The sequence below is a fragment of the Drosophila takahashii genome, chromosome 2R (assembly GCF_030179915.1).
Source record: "Drosophila takahashii strain IR98-3 E-12201 chromosome 2R, DtakHiC1v2, whole genome shotgun sequence".
NCBI classification, from domain to species: Eukaryota; Metazoa; Arthropoda; class Insecta; order Diptera; family Drosophilidae; genus Drosophila; species Drosophila takahashii.
Window position 1 is genome coordinate 41,450,318 of NC_091679.1, and position 15,403 is coordinate 41,465,720.

Sequence of the window (15,403 nt, forward strand, 5' to 3'; positions counted from 1 at the left end):
TGCGTTGGCCGGGAATCGAACCCGGATCAACTGCTTGGAAGGCAACTATGCTGACCATTACACCACCAACGCCCATTGAATGGGGCGAGAAAATTTACCCCTATGAGTCAAACCCTTACTCCCAGAAGAGAGACTCGAAGAGAACCGCGTTCTAAAAATAGAACAAGCGCCAGCCACGCTTAACAAAACGAGATTATGGAAATCTTTATGTTCTGATTATCAAATTGGGTCGTTTTAGCAACCATTAAGAAATTATATATTTTGTTGGGTTCAGTCAACCACTAATTTGATTTGGCACGTTGCCACATAAATGCAGAGATAGCTAAATATATTTTTGGGAAACTGACGTAGCTACAAATTAATAATGACACAGCTGAATAAATCCAAAACAATGATAAGTTGTCTTTTAACACATTAAATAAATATCACGGCTTTTATTAAAGTGGTTATTTTACTTATTAAATAAATATCAAAACCTCTTTAAAATGTTTTTGATAGATAAACGCATTTTAACCATTTCCTTATAATCAGAATTAAATATTTCTGACTCAGGGCTTAAAATGCATTGCAGCATATGTTTTGATTGTTAAGTAATAAGTTTTAGGACGAGTTGCTTCAATACTTTGTGGTTAATAAGTCCCTTAAGACCATGCATTCTAGCATTATCCAATCACTCTTTTATTTGTATGACAGCCATGCTTTTAAAATTTGCCTTATGCTTAACATTAAAATGAGAGCCTGAAATAAATGGCTGAATAATTTACTTAAAAATCTTATAAATTAAGTGTGACAAATGAGACGTGCACAACCTTTGATAGGTTTTCCAACGCATTCAACTTTAGTGGCAGTTCCATCAGTACTGCCAAAGCTTTTATATGCAAATGCGGAGTTCGGTGGGTCAAATAACTCAAAAAACACACCCACTCACAGAAAAACAAGTAACAAAAGGTTAAAGGCAAACCACATGCGGTCCACGAGCTAAACTATTTATTACACACCAACCTTAGCTCTTTTATATTTATTTGCCGCCTGGCGAACCGTGTAAAACGAAAGACAAACAGCAGTTCGAGCCTAAATAACCGAATCGTGTTTGGTTTTGATCTTTGACATGGACTCCCTAAAGTGTTTTTCTCTCTTTTTTGAATCGATCTCCCCGGTATTTAATTAATTTGTATGATCCGCTCACAGCGTGTCGGTAATTTCCCGTATCCGAAAGCATTTGGCCGGGCCTAACAAATTGCAGGCAATACATCAAAATCTATCAAACGAATGCCCAGTTTCATTTGGCTACCTTTTTCGACCATAGTCTATGGGGCACATAATTGATGGGACTTTGCTGGGATTGTGGATACGGTGGGTTTTCATCTTAAAAAGGGGAAAATACAATGGGGTGGGGGAAGAGAACAATGAAGTTGACACTGATGCCAAATGATGTCATTGTCGGAGTTACAAAGTTTGGCTTTGGAAATGGTTCGAACCTGTTGCTCCCCGAAAAGAGTTTCTCTCTGGTAATTTATTAATTCGATATTTCTTTCTTTAACTTTTGGGGTGCCGGTTCCTATTGAGTTGTCTACTTTGGTTAATTGTCTTCATTATTTGGGGTTAATCGCCCTACAAGGTTCCAGTTTTTTTCCAAAAAGCTTTTTTGTTTAGTCATGGTGGATTATTAAAGAATTAGATTGCTTCGCAGACATTGTTAGATATCGGAGTTAATCTTTATTTATTCCGAAATGAATGATTGAACTTGAATAGCCTTTAGATATTAAGAATTCCTTACATATTTTTTCTACAGATTAACTCATTAACTTTGAGCCGATGTAGAACATAAAATAAAGTTGTTACGTTTCGGCTAAGCACTTAAGCCTGTTGGGTTTATTTAGTAATTACATTTCAAGAGCAAATAAAGTTGGTTCTCAAGAACTGCCTGACTGGTTTCTCGATCATAATGAAACGGTTATGTTTAAAGTCCGATTTTACGAGTGAGCGTATCAAACTAATTATGCACTGCAAGAACGCTGCATTTAACAGTCCTTGAAATGCGTTGCCCTCAAAATTACATATGCAAAATGCGAAGAAAAAAAGCCAAAGAAAGAATGAATGGGTGAATGAAAAGCCAGTAAAAACGAAACGGAAACTGCATAATCAAAAATCACAGCAAGCGGTAATCAACGGACCATATATTTTCGAGATGCCTAACCCCCTGCAACCGCCAACAGCCTCCTTGAGGAGCCCACACACAGCAACTATGTAAGGCAGCCCAGCCACACGGATGGGAATGGTCAAAACAAGTCCCCAGGCCAGAAGGATGCATGCCCATGTACACGGAAGGAAATTCAAATATTATTTAAAACATTTTTTTAAATTTAGAAGGGCCTGTTTACTCTTCAGTTTTAAATTTAAGCCCAAAAGAATTTTGTAACACTTGAAAAATCTTATTTGTAAATTGTTATTTAGGTACCTAAAAATATATGAAATTAAAAAAATGAAATAAGAAAGATACACCCTATACCCTAAAAAAGATTTTAGTTTTAATCCGATTACGCAAATGTTCAATTTTCACACACTTTTTTGAACACGATGAGACACTTTAAAAAGTTGGCAATAAATAGTTTATCGAATTAAATATGATGATTAAAATTATTATTGTAGATTGAGGTTAAAATTTGGATTCAAATTTTATTACAACGTTCTCATATACACATAAATCGTTTAATAATTCATTTGTAATTAACGTTATTTCCTCTGCACCTTCTTAATTAAACGCAAAACGCTGTTTCCCTCAGTGTATGCGGCGGAATGGTTAAAAATTTGCACCGCGACGCCTCTTAGGCCCCGAACTCCTCACCACCACAACCTCCATTTGCTATCCTCACCACATGTGGCGTTCTGTTGAAAGCAACTTAGAGAGCGGTTGTCTAAGTTTCCAGACATTGAACTTGAATATGAATTTTTAATTGCATGCGGCATGCGAAACTTGCTCAGGCCAATTAATTACGCATCGATTTTTGACTCGGCAGGTTTTCGCATGTGGCCGAGACCCAAACTCAAACCCAATCCCAAAACGATCCGAACCAAACCGAAAACCCATCCCAAAGCCAACTGCCTGATGGGCAGTAACATTTGCATTTGACAGTGGGGCAACATAATTGTTGGCTCTCCTTCGTCTGACTTGGCAACTTTCGGAAATTGCTTAGTGGCAGGCTCAAGGTATGGGATCGAAGTCATTAGTTTTGTTTTGGGGCATCATCATGAGACCCAGAAAGCCTCGTTCATCAATAATTTCCTGGTAAATCACTGCAAACTGCATTCTGAGTGATTGACATCTGTGCGCCTCCCGCACCTCTGACCCCGTTTTCTGGTCGCCATGAGTCATGGAATCGAGTTAACCGAGTTAACCTGTTTCTGGGACCATGGTACTTGGCCTGTGGCTGAAGTTTGCCTGGCTGTTGAATAATTTTCAATTAACTACACGTATATGCAAGGTACAGGGAATGCAGCGATGAATAATAATTTCATTTAAGTGTGCAAGCTCTATATAGTATATTGCCGGCTAATGCGACTGGCGACTCAGTTCCATTAAAAAGGAGCAAAGGGAAATAAAGTGGAACACTCCATAAAGGCAAAACTAATCATACAATAAATGAATCCTCATCAATTCATAGACAGCAGGAGCTTGGATTCGATGAGAGCATCCATCCTGCTCATTGGTTGTCCCGGTGAGTAAGCCACAGATATATATATCGGTCCAAGTTCCGAGTTCTGAGGTCCTACAGCCTAGCCCCAAATGAGCAAACAGCAAGAGCAATAAAATTTATGTTAAGTAGCGCTCCCATAAATAGCCAAAAGCGACGATGGAGTGAGTGGCTATCGGACAGCGTCGTCATCATCTTCTGGCCTTGACAATAGCAGGAAAAAAATCAAGGAGCACTGAGAAAAACTAAAAATGTCCAGTGAATTAAATAGATTTAATTTAAAAAAGATTTTATTTAAAAAAGGAACGGAAGATCTTTCAAAAAATATTATAATAATGTTTAAATAAATTGGAAAAATAATATAGATCATATGAGATGAAAAATCTGGTTCCTTTTAAATTGTTTCTTAAATGGCCATTTTTTATTAATAAAAATATTTGTTTGTTTTACGGTTGTCCAAACTATAAAATTTCATATCTGTTTTTATTTATTTACTCTTTTTTTTCAAGTGCATTTATAGACATTCAAGGAGTGGGGCAAAAAATGGTGAAATCGTGGAATGATAAATGTCAAAGCAAATGACATAAATAATCGAATCGAGCGCAAACTCAGTCAGCCATGAAAGCGATGCGTTCCGAGGAGTTGGCTCTTGGACTCCGGAGGTCCAGGAGATACTTGCAGGCAGGAAATCGGGAACAGGAGAGGGCAGCCTATCAACGACTTTGGCTCCATAAAGAGAATAATCGGAGGAGGGAATCAGAATCGGAGTCGGAATCCTTTGGCGTCGCCAAGTGTGGTCCAAGAAGGGTTCCATTTGGGGATCCGATAGCACGAGCCGCTCCTCTTTCGACTGGCGATGATGCCAATGCCAGGCAAAGAGGCCTTCTCAATTATTGATAGATTATTTACTGTCAGTCAGCCGGAGATAGTTGGCCAGTCAGTCCCTCAGTCAGTCACTCCGTCAGTCAGGCAATGACATTGCCAATGGCCATTGTGCTCGGTTCCAGGAAAGAAAAGCTCCGTCACAGTGCCATCGTCATCATCTCTCTTCGATTCTGGTACGCGACTTACATTAATCATTAAGTGAAGCACCACTTCCCCTTCCCCTTCTCTCTGCCCTTGTGGAGCTGTCTGTGCGTGCAATTTGTAATTCTCTATAGAGCATCAGGCTGGGACTTCATATATCATAGATCCCAACTGGAGGAACCAGAATTTGCATTAACACATCAGCAAATGGTTAAAGGAGTGCTGGTAAATTCCTTAGAAACACGTTTTTTAAGAGGAAAATATATTTATAATAGATTTACCTACATTAAAAAGGATTGTATTTATATTTGCCATATATTATTTCTTATAGGCATAAACCAATCACAATGAACGTTTCCGAACAAACAAAAGTATATTCCCCTATCTATAAATCACTCTCGAATGGCCAGATCAAAATAAAGAACTTCACCGCTCATAAATTCCCAAGAGAAGGAAATCGAGAAACACTTTCAGTGCCCAATTTCCCATTTCCCAGCTCAACTTGTCCATCTGGGAGTTATATACGTGCTGCGTACCTCCCCGGCTTTTCGATTTCAATACCTGGCGGTGAGCCCGCTGCACACCTTTATGGCTCATTAACGACATGTCGTGGCAACCACGATAACTTTTGCATCCCACAAGGCCTCCTTCAGAGGAGCCTCCTCCTCAACCTCCTCACCATCCTCCTTCAGCAACAAAACGAGCTCAATAAAAATAAAAACTGTCTGTCGACCGGGCTGGCTGGACGACAATAAAACAAAATGGCAATTTACGATTTTATTTACGAGCTGCCGCCAACAGGAGAACGTGGATGGGGGCTAAGCACCCAGGCTATATGGTCTATAAGGCGCACAGATCCATCTGCGAAGGTGACTCGGGGAGTTTTGCGAAAAGAAAGAGAACTTCAAAAGCCAGCAAGCGCCCCGAACAAAAATTTGTCATGCTCATTGCGGTGAGTCGGACTCCCCAACTCCTCTTGAAATGGTTGTCTAAACTTGTGGAACTGCATAAATTATACGATTCTCGTATAGTTTGGGGCCACCAGGCGCAGCTGTCAACGCCCTTCCGCCCCTTTTTCTCTGCGATCCGATACCATTCCCATTTCTACCCGCCCACAATTGTGAACTGGAGCAAATTGTCTTTGCCGAGACTTCAAAAATTGACCGACCTGCCGCACCCCTCGATAATGCATTTCAATGGGCGTTGCACGCACAGACGCCTCCTATTTTTGGTACCATATCCATATCCAACCCCACTTCTATATAAAGTGGTGTATTTTTGGGTATTTGTCTTGATTGAAAGTTTATTAGAGGCCCTTAATTAAATTTGTTATGGACTTCAGGTGTGACTTTTTCAGGGGTGGCCTTTGAAAACCGCGAGATTTTGGGGTTAACCATTTCTGGTTTCAATTAGTCAAGGGGCGGGATAATTTAATAAGTGTTAGCTGTGAAGAAATTTTGGGAAATTGGAAATTGAAAGAGGAAATGTTGTCTTAAATAAAAGGGAAATATTAAAAGAAAAGTACGAAATATTCTTACATCATCTTCAACTCCATATAAACATCCTTTCAAGCATTTTCACATTCTTAATTATAACCAAAATACCCGAACTTAATGCTTTGATCTTCCAGCACTCTTTCGTTTATTACAATAATAAAACTTCACTCCAAATTTCCATCATAAAAACTACCGAAAAATCAAGCAAGTCGAATGAGAAAAAATCGTAAAAACTTTCTCAAATCTGTTTTTCATTACGCTACTAGAAAAATTGAAGCTCGGAGCAAAAGAAGCTATCTATCTTGGCCGAAAGTGCAGCCAGACGACAGTTAGGTACCCGAGTTGGAGTATGGAGAATGAGTTTGAATATGAGGCTCTCCAGTGGCGATGGCGCGTAATGCATCATAAATTCACATTAACACTTTGCAGACATGTGCGCGGTTGTCCCTCCCTTAGGAGACCCACTCTCCATATCTTCCTGCCCCCGATCTGCCTCACATTGTAGTCTGCCTCGCATTTATGGTGCTCATTTTGCGTTTTAAAAGATACATTTTGTGTGCCATTTGTGTCATCTAAGGGGAGTGCACGTGTGTGTGTGCAAAGAGACCCAGAGAATTTGTGCATCTGTTTTGGTTAGATTTTAGATGATATCGCACTCGATTTAAATACCCTTTTAAGGGATATGGATTTCAATACATGGTATCATATGCCATGGTTTAAAATGGATAACTTATATTTAATTACAAATATTTTAGAATTTACATACGATTTTTAAAAAATATTTTAAAAGTTAGGTCGTCTTATATCTAGAGTATTCCCTCTTCGCTGAGAAATATCCATGTTCTTTTTCTGCGTTGTGTTTTTGCTGCTGTTAAAGATGCAATAAAGATTTTTTTCTTGTGGCCCGACGAAGGCTGCGTCGTTTCAATATATTTACTTTTTAATTTTTTATTGCCCATTTGAGTGCGTGGAAGCTTTTGGGCATTTGTCAAAATTTTCACGATTTACGATCGACATCATCATCAACATCGGGAGTATAGCACCAGAGGAGCTTTTCTGGGAGGAGGAGAAGGAGGGGACCCCACTTGAGTTGCCCCGCCCTCCAGTCACTGAAATCCCCTAGCTGAAAAGCGCCGACGACAGAACAAGATTTATGTTAATTTGTTGTGATTTATTGAATGATTTTTTATGGGAGTTTCACGCATGCTGCTGGCCTAAATTATTGTCTGTTTCCCCCAGACATGGAAAACCGACAGACAGACGCACACAAAACATTTGACAAAACCAAATGACATTTTGAGTGCTCCGCATGTTTGGTTAATTGAAAAAGGAACAGAAACAGCATTGAATCGAATGAAATTGAAAGACTCCTTTTGGCACAGTTGGAGCTCGTTGTGGCATGTTTAACCCCCTCATGCCCCGCGTGCCCCTCCCTTAACCCAGCGCCAATATGATCAATGTGCGTCTGTCATGCAAATTTAAATTTGTCCAAAACCCAAGGAGAGGAATAAGATGGAGAAAAGCCAATGCTAAAAACAAACCAAAAACCGTCACACGGGGAAAAAAGCAATATCAGTTTTAAATGATTTTTGGAATGTACGTAAATAATTTTTTGACTTTAAAAATATAAAATTAAGTATTAAATAAGAATCGTCTACTAATTAAATTCGCGGAAGTCTTCCCAAGAAATTGGTTTTGTTGGTCTTCATATTTATTTGGTGGTAATAACAGTACATTCAATACATAAACCGAAAATGTATAAAAATTGAAGTTTCACGAGTTTCCAAAAAGTATGAATGAGTAGTAATAATAAACTTTTCGGTATAAAATGTTTATAATTTTAAAGTAATAATATTTAATTAGAAAACTTTATTCTGCACATCAGATTTGATTAGTATTTTTTTATCCCGGAAATGTTGATGTTATTTACCAATTTAAATTGTATATTTAATTTTTCGATAGGTAAAACCTTATTTTAGGCTTATTTTTACTGCTTAAAATCAAGAAAGTATTTATTAAATCTAGCGGATAATATAAACTTATCAAAATGATACAACAATTGAAGAATATAAATGATTTTTTTCCTGTGCCCAGAGAGGTTGATGTTGCTGCCGGGGCTAGACAAGCGGCAAGTTAATTTATGCACAACAGCAACAACAGGCGGCACGGCAACAACACAATGCCAATAAAAGGCTGCCAGGCAGACACAACAACAACAACAACTGGAACAACAACAACTATAGCAGCTACAACAATTTGAAATTGTTTATGCGTCTGCGCAGCCGCAAAAGTCGCCTTCGTCTTTTGCCTTCTGCGACTTGTGGCGCGTTTAGTGTTAAACGCTTGATTAAAATTCTTGTAACTGCAACACTTTTGTGGCATGTGTTGTAGTTGCTGCTGTTGTTGTTGTTGCTGTTGTCCGGGATCTTTATGGAGCGTGTTTTGTTTCGTTTCCTTTTCTTTTCATTTCTGTCGGGGCTTTTCTTCAGCTGGAGGAGAGCATATAGCATCGGATCGTATGTTTCTTCTACCTCGCGGCTATGCATCCTGGCTATTGTTGCTGCATTGCTCGTTGTTGCACGTTGCTCTTGTTCTTTTTTAATTGAATTGATTTGCATTTTTCACGCAGGCGTTGCTCATTGGGTTTGCTCTGCTGTCTGGCTATTTGCACTGCCATCAGTGGGTTAAGACGAGAGGAGGAGCGTTGGCAGGAGGGGGTCTGTTTGAGCACGGGGAAAGCAGAAAAGCACCGGCGAAAGCAGGAAATGTTTGCTTTTGGGGCTGGCCACTTAAATTAACCCAATTTTAAAGGAGTAGACATTTAAATCTGATCGGATATGCATCGTTTTTTCTATATTTTATTAGCATAACTTTAATATAAAGTTATTTTTTTTATTTTTGTGTTTACAACAATATTTTATGTTATAAAAAATATTTTTATATATTTATTATTGTCTGAAACCGTTTATTTGTTTCTGTTCCGGAATTTTGTGGACCAATTTTCTTAAATATAAAAAAGTTTTATATTGTGAACGGAATATTTAAAAAAACTCTTCGAAAGAAACAATACAATTTAATTTATTAAAATGTCTCTAAAAGACTGTTTCATTCTTCTTTTCCTTAACAATTTCCACACGACAAGTGACCATAATTTCATCTCCCCAAATCGAAATCGAAAATTTGTTAATTATAGCTTTACATGGTTCAACGCCCGCCCCCGAAATAAAATTGATATTAATTAATATGTAATTGTAATGGGCAGGCGGCATGACATGGGCCCACATGTATTTCAGTCAAATAGTGGGCGGTGCTGGCGGACTTTGTGTCAAATCGCTGCTGGCTTTAACAAATTAATAAACTTGACCAGACACGAGAAAACCGCATAAATCAATTTCAGTAAAAATGCGCTAAACAATCATAAATAATAATTAAATGCTGTTCAAACTATTTTGGGCAATAAAATGCCCTCACACTGCCGAATTTTCCGTTCTGTTGGATAATTAAAAACTGTCGGTAATTATTGAAATTTGTGGCCAGCGTCAGACATTGGTTAACCGAATGGTTCGTAAATTACGAACAAAAAAATGTACTCTCAAAATTTAATTTAATTAATTGAAACCGAGGCGGAAAAGCGGGGAAATGCGATGGAGATAACCTGGCTGTCATCTCTTTTACATGGCTCGTTAGCTGTTTGCTTGTTTGCTTCCGCTTCCTGTTCCTATTCCTGTCATCTATCTAACAATTTGTAACGCCTAATTGGGCAAAGGGTAGCTACAATCTACCTATATATCCGCCATATATATATGAGCATATATATATCGGGCACACATATCCATCTCAAGTGGACGAAGTGAACTTTCCACTTCTAATTGCACATTTGTATGCCTAATCGATCTGTCCGATTCGATTTGTTTTCACGTCTCTCATGGAATTTGTGTGCCGTGTTGACTTTTTTCCATACCATACCATACCTTTCATCTACTGTATTGCTCTTTCTTTCTATCTCCTTTGAGGGTTACCTTTTGGCCAGGTGTCCGTTTGAACGGTTAAAGCAAATGAAGCGTGACATTTTTCACATTTTCTCTTCGTTTTTCTGGTTGGGGGCGGAAATTGTTGGGAGGTTGACGTAGTCGGGGGAAAAACCAGCTCTATGTAAATTGGGTGCATGACAAAGGATTTTGATGTGTATGTTTTCTGAGCAATCAATTGCTCTTTAACTGGCTGATAGCATGTGTATCAATAGAATGAACGGGGTGTACAGGGTTAAGTGGACGGAATGTAACTTGTTTGAGGTAAAAGTAGCTGCATAATATACTCAGAAGATACTGTTAGAGACTTTACTACTGGATAACACTTTTTAATAATATTTCTTTTGATTTTTAAATACAAAGTCTTAGAATTTAATGTTATTATTAAAGTATAGACTGATATTAAAAAAACGAAATCGTTTTATATGTAAATAACTTCTATTAATATTATAAATTAATATTATATATTTTATATTTAATATCCCATTTAATTAAAAAAAATACCTAAAACAATCATTTTTATTCAAATTCTTAAAAAATAAAAAAAAAACAATTTGAAATGAATTCTTAAAGGGTATTAAAAATGCTTTTCACATCAACACCAAGAGGTAAAGTCAAAGTCTTAAAATTGACTCCTCATCAGCAGGCACTTCAAGTATTGTTATTGGCAGCAAAAAGCCCACTGTATACCCCTTTTTTGCCGCTTCCCTTTCCTTTTTACCCACTGTCCTTTATGGACTGTCATAAGCGGCTTAGCCGAAGTTGATTAGGAGCCATCTCTTTCGCACATTGATTGCGTGTTGCAACAAACGCTGATCATGTAAATCCTAAGTTGCAAGTTTATGTGTTGCATGCACTCTCTATGTATCTGCGTTTATATACACACTTTTATAGATATGGTTGTAATGCTGGCCAGACAGCCACGAAACCCACATGCAACTCCATTTGGCCGTTGCACGCAATTAAAATCTTCATTAGCCGCGTTTAATTTCCACTTTTGATTAAAATAAAAAATAAGGAAAAACGAAAGGCAAAAGGCGAAAAAGCGAGACTGGGCAGAAAGGCAGAAAAATCTTGTGACATGTGTCGCTGCTTATCGCCATCAGCCGGCAGCAACAAGTGGAGTTTTTCAGCAGGAGTCGGAGTTGGGGTCTTTGGATCCGGTCCTCGAGCAGGACTCTTCGGATTGGCCGGACACTTTGCCTGATTAACGTTGGCCGCTTCGCTGGAGTCGCTATCAATGCTGGGCCTAAGTGACAGTTGACTTGTTTATCAATTGACAGACGTTGTTTTCCCTCTTTTTTTTTTCTGCGATTTTATTTTTTCTTAGTTTGGGTCGGGTAACTGTTAATAAGCTTGTTCTGCGGCCTGTGAAAATGTTGCTTTTAATTAAAAGTCGTCGCAGCCGCTTGAATGTTGTTGGAATGTTTTGGCTGCTTTGCCTGCTGTTTTGTAAGCCGTATTTTAAAGCCCGATCCTGTCACGATAGCGGCCAAAGAGCTCATGTTCGACAACTAAGTAGTTGCCACAAGTCGAGATATTGTGTGTTTGTGCATAAATATTTTCTCGGTCTTTTGCCATTAAATCATGATCACGCCGATCAGCCTACGCAATTCGAAACATTCGGTTCTCATCGAGATAAACATAAATTCCCTGTATTCAGAAATATATTTCGCAATTGAATATTTGGATTGTGAAAGGGAGACTTGAGTTAGGCAATTAAATTTGATTATTTATTTTATTTTATTAGGAGGTAAATGTTGTTAAATTGTTTTGAGATACTGATTTATATTGATTTATTGTAAAATTTTAATAGTTCATTTTTATTAAGAAAACTTTTCAGTTTATCTGTTTTACTCCTCCCCTTGAAACTCTGGTCAGTTATTTCTTTTTCGTCTAATTTCTGACTTCTGCTGCTCTGCCATTTTAATTGGTTTTCTTTTGCGGCTTGCGACCACAAACAACGGTCGAAAGTTCTTGGCAACCAAAACTTTTTACCCACTCTGGACATGTTTATTACTTGGCCACAATTAAGCCATATATTTCTTGGACAAAAGCAGCTCTCCTGCTGTTTTTCCTCCACTGGTTTTTCCTGCAGGCCTGCAGTTGTGGGTCAGTGGATTACTCCTCAGAGGCTTTCCAGCATTGTTTCTTCGAGTGTCTCCCACTCTCTAATGAGCTGTCCCCGGCAAATGAAGTTCAATGTTGTGGCTTGTAAATCTCCCCACATGTGCTCCACTTTCCGGCAGAATCCCATTTCCATAAATATCAATTAAGCGAGAGGAGCGACTATCAAAAGTGACAGAAACATGTGGATGCGTCTCGAGTTTCCCCGAGTTGAGTTGAGTTGGCTTCTGGTCTTCTGGTCTTCTGGCTTTCGAACTGGCTACCTGGCCTACGCAGTTTTATAATTGGACAATTTACTGAGGTGCTGCCCCTGAAAAGGCCCCCTCTAAACTCTCCAATTGAGCTCATCAAGTTGGTAGTCTATAAAATGGGGGGGAAATGTTACCATTTAGGCGCCGAAGCATGAAACGTACTGCCCCATGTGGGCGTGTCCATCGAAATTGAAGTCGTGTGCTGGGGTTAGAGCTACGCCTCAATGGATATACCCCAAATTCAATTAGTCAAAGTCGAAAAGCTTTGCTCACAGTCCCATAAGCGGCTTAGTTTTCCGCACAAACACAGTCACACACACGGAAATTGTTATGAAAATGCTTTCACTAATTTTCAGAGCTCTTCTAATTACACTTGGAGTTTTTCGGACGGAGTTCTTCCAGCGAGCTGATGTTACTTAGTCATTTGGCATCCACTAAGCGGTCACTAAGCGTCAATATTTCATGCCTAAGCCTATTACAGATTATTGTGCCAGCTTACACAGACGCAAATGACAAGTGGCGGGAAAATCTGGGGGAAAATGGGGAAGGGGAAATTGGAAACTCGCGTTATGTGATGCCAACAATGTGTGGAGTGTCAAGTCATGATTGGAGCGCCTATTGGGCGGCTGATTTGCATAATGTTTAATAAATAGTTGGAAAAGTTTCCATGAAAATTATCCAAGTTGTCGATTAAGGAATTTCGAAGTGATTAGGGAAAATAGGAAATAATAACAAATATTCCGTGTCTAATTTATATTTCGACTCCATTAAAGCTCATTAATTTAGCAATAATGAAAAGTACAACCTCCTGGTTGACTTCCCGCCCAAAAAACCCCTGGCAAATATGGCCCCATTGCCTGTCAGTTCAAACCCTGATTGTTAGTTAACCTGCGAGGCATTTACACTCTCCTGGCAAACATTTCATGAATTCATTTGTGCGACGGCCCGGAAAATGTGTTGCCAAAATGAAAAGTTGCCCAGCCAGGCGATGCTAGAATAAAACGTGATTAGCAGCCTGATTTTCTGCTTTAAATGGATGATCCATTAGAGTATCCAGTTTAGTTGTAGCGAGTTGTCCAAGAAAGATGAAGCTTCAGTTCATTTTGATCGGTTTACTTTGCGGCCTGTGTTTTGGCCAAGACGAAAAGCGAATTCGGCCGAATCAGGGAAATGTTTTCGAGTGGCTGGGTTCGATATTTTTACCACCCGCGACAACAACAACAGCGACTTCTACTCCAGTATCAAGTACAACTACGACTACAACAAGGAGAACCACAACCACAACAACAACGACGACTTCAAGACCCACAGTAGCCAACTTTCCTATAGACAGGGATTGCGTTTCCTGTCGCTGTGGCCTTATTAATACCCTATATAAAATCGTGGGCGGTGAGGAAACGCGAGTTCATCAATATCCCTGGATGGCTGTGATTCTGATCTACGATCGCTTTTACTGCTCGGGATCTCTGATCAATGATCTATACGTCTTGACAGCAGCACATTGTGTGGAGGGAGTTCCACCGGAACTTATTACCCTGAGATTTCTAGAACACAATCGTAGTAATTCCAATGAAGATATCGTCATCCAGAGATATGTTTCCAGGGTAAAGGTGCATGAACTGTATAATCCGCGAAGTTTCGACAACGATATAGCCATTCTGCGGCTAAATCAGCCGGTTGATATGGAGCATCGCCGACTGAGACCCATTTGTCTGCCCGTACAATCCGACAGTTTTGATCACGAATTGGCAATCGTCACTGGTTGGGGATCTCAGAGGGAAGGAGGACCTGGCTCCGATACTTTGCGGGTAAAAATATTCATTATACCCTTGCAGAGGGTATTATGATTTCAGTCAGAAGTTTGCAACGCAGTAAAGGAGACGTTTCCGACCCCATAAAGTATATATATTCTTGATCAGCATCACAAGACGAGTCGATCTAGCCATGTCCGTCTGTCCGTCTGTCCGTCCGTCTGTCCGTCTGTCCGTCTGTCTGTTTCTACGCAAACTAGTCTCTCAGTTTTTGAGCTATCGGGACAAAACTTTCGCAAAAGTCTTCTTTCTATTGCAGGTAGTATATATGTCGGAGCCGACCGGATCGGACAACTATATCTCATAGCTCCCATAGGAGCAATCGGAAAAAAAAAACTTTGAAAAATTCTAGCTTCGGTGTTTTTTGAAATATTACCTTCTACTTTTGGGGATGTTATTTTTTAAATATTTCTGAATTTCGAATTAATTATTTAAAAAATCGGACTACTATATCATATAGCTGCCATAGGAACGATCGGAAAATTAATGAGAAATATTAGAAAATTGAACATTTTTGCGATTTGTTAATTAATAGGAATGATCTGCAAGGGTATATAAGCTTCGGCTGGCCGAAGCTAGCTTCCTTTCTTGTGAGAAATGTGCCCTATAAATATTTTAAAATTCAGGAGGTTAAAGTTGTAGTGCTGCCCCAATCGGACTGCCGGAATGGAACTTCCTATAAACCAGGGCAAATTACGGATAATATGCTGTGTGCCGGGAGTATTTTGGAGGGGGGCAAGGACGCCTGCAGTGGCGACAGTGGCGGTCCCCTTCAGACGACCTTCGACGAGCAGCCGGGGCAATATCAACTGGCTGGGATCGTTTCCTGGGGCGTCGGTTGTGCCAGACCCCAATCGCCGGGAGTTTACACCAGGGTCAATCAGTATCTTCGCTGGCTGGGATCCAATACACCGGGAGCTTGCCACTGCATGCCCTATCCCGAGGAGGATTACTGAATGTATTTTAGTAATA

General features: G+C 39.4%; 1 protein-coding gene and 1 non-coding gene across 2 annotated transcripts; one reads left to right on the plus strand and one right to left on the minus strand.

Annotated features, from left to right (window-relative positions):
• TRNAG-UCC (transfer RNA glycine (anticodon UCC)) lies at positions 1–72 on the minus strand. The gene has a single exon. It is a non-coding gene; the product is annotated as a tRNA-Gly (tRNA).
• Positions 73–13,705: 13,633 nt separating this feature from the next.
• On the plus strand, positions 13,706–15,387 carry LOC108063377 (trypsin-1). The gene is made up of 2 exons (XM_044393218.2): positions 13,706–14,428; positions 15,058–15,387. The coding sequence occupies exons 1-2, from the start codon at positions 13,706–13,708 to the stop codon at positions 15,385–15,387; spliced, it is 1,053 nt and encodes a 350-aa protein (XP_044249153.1).
• Positions 15,388–15,403: the final 16 nt, after the last annotated feature.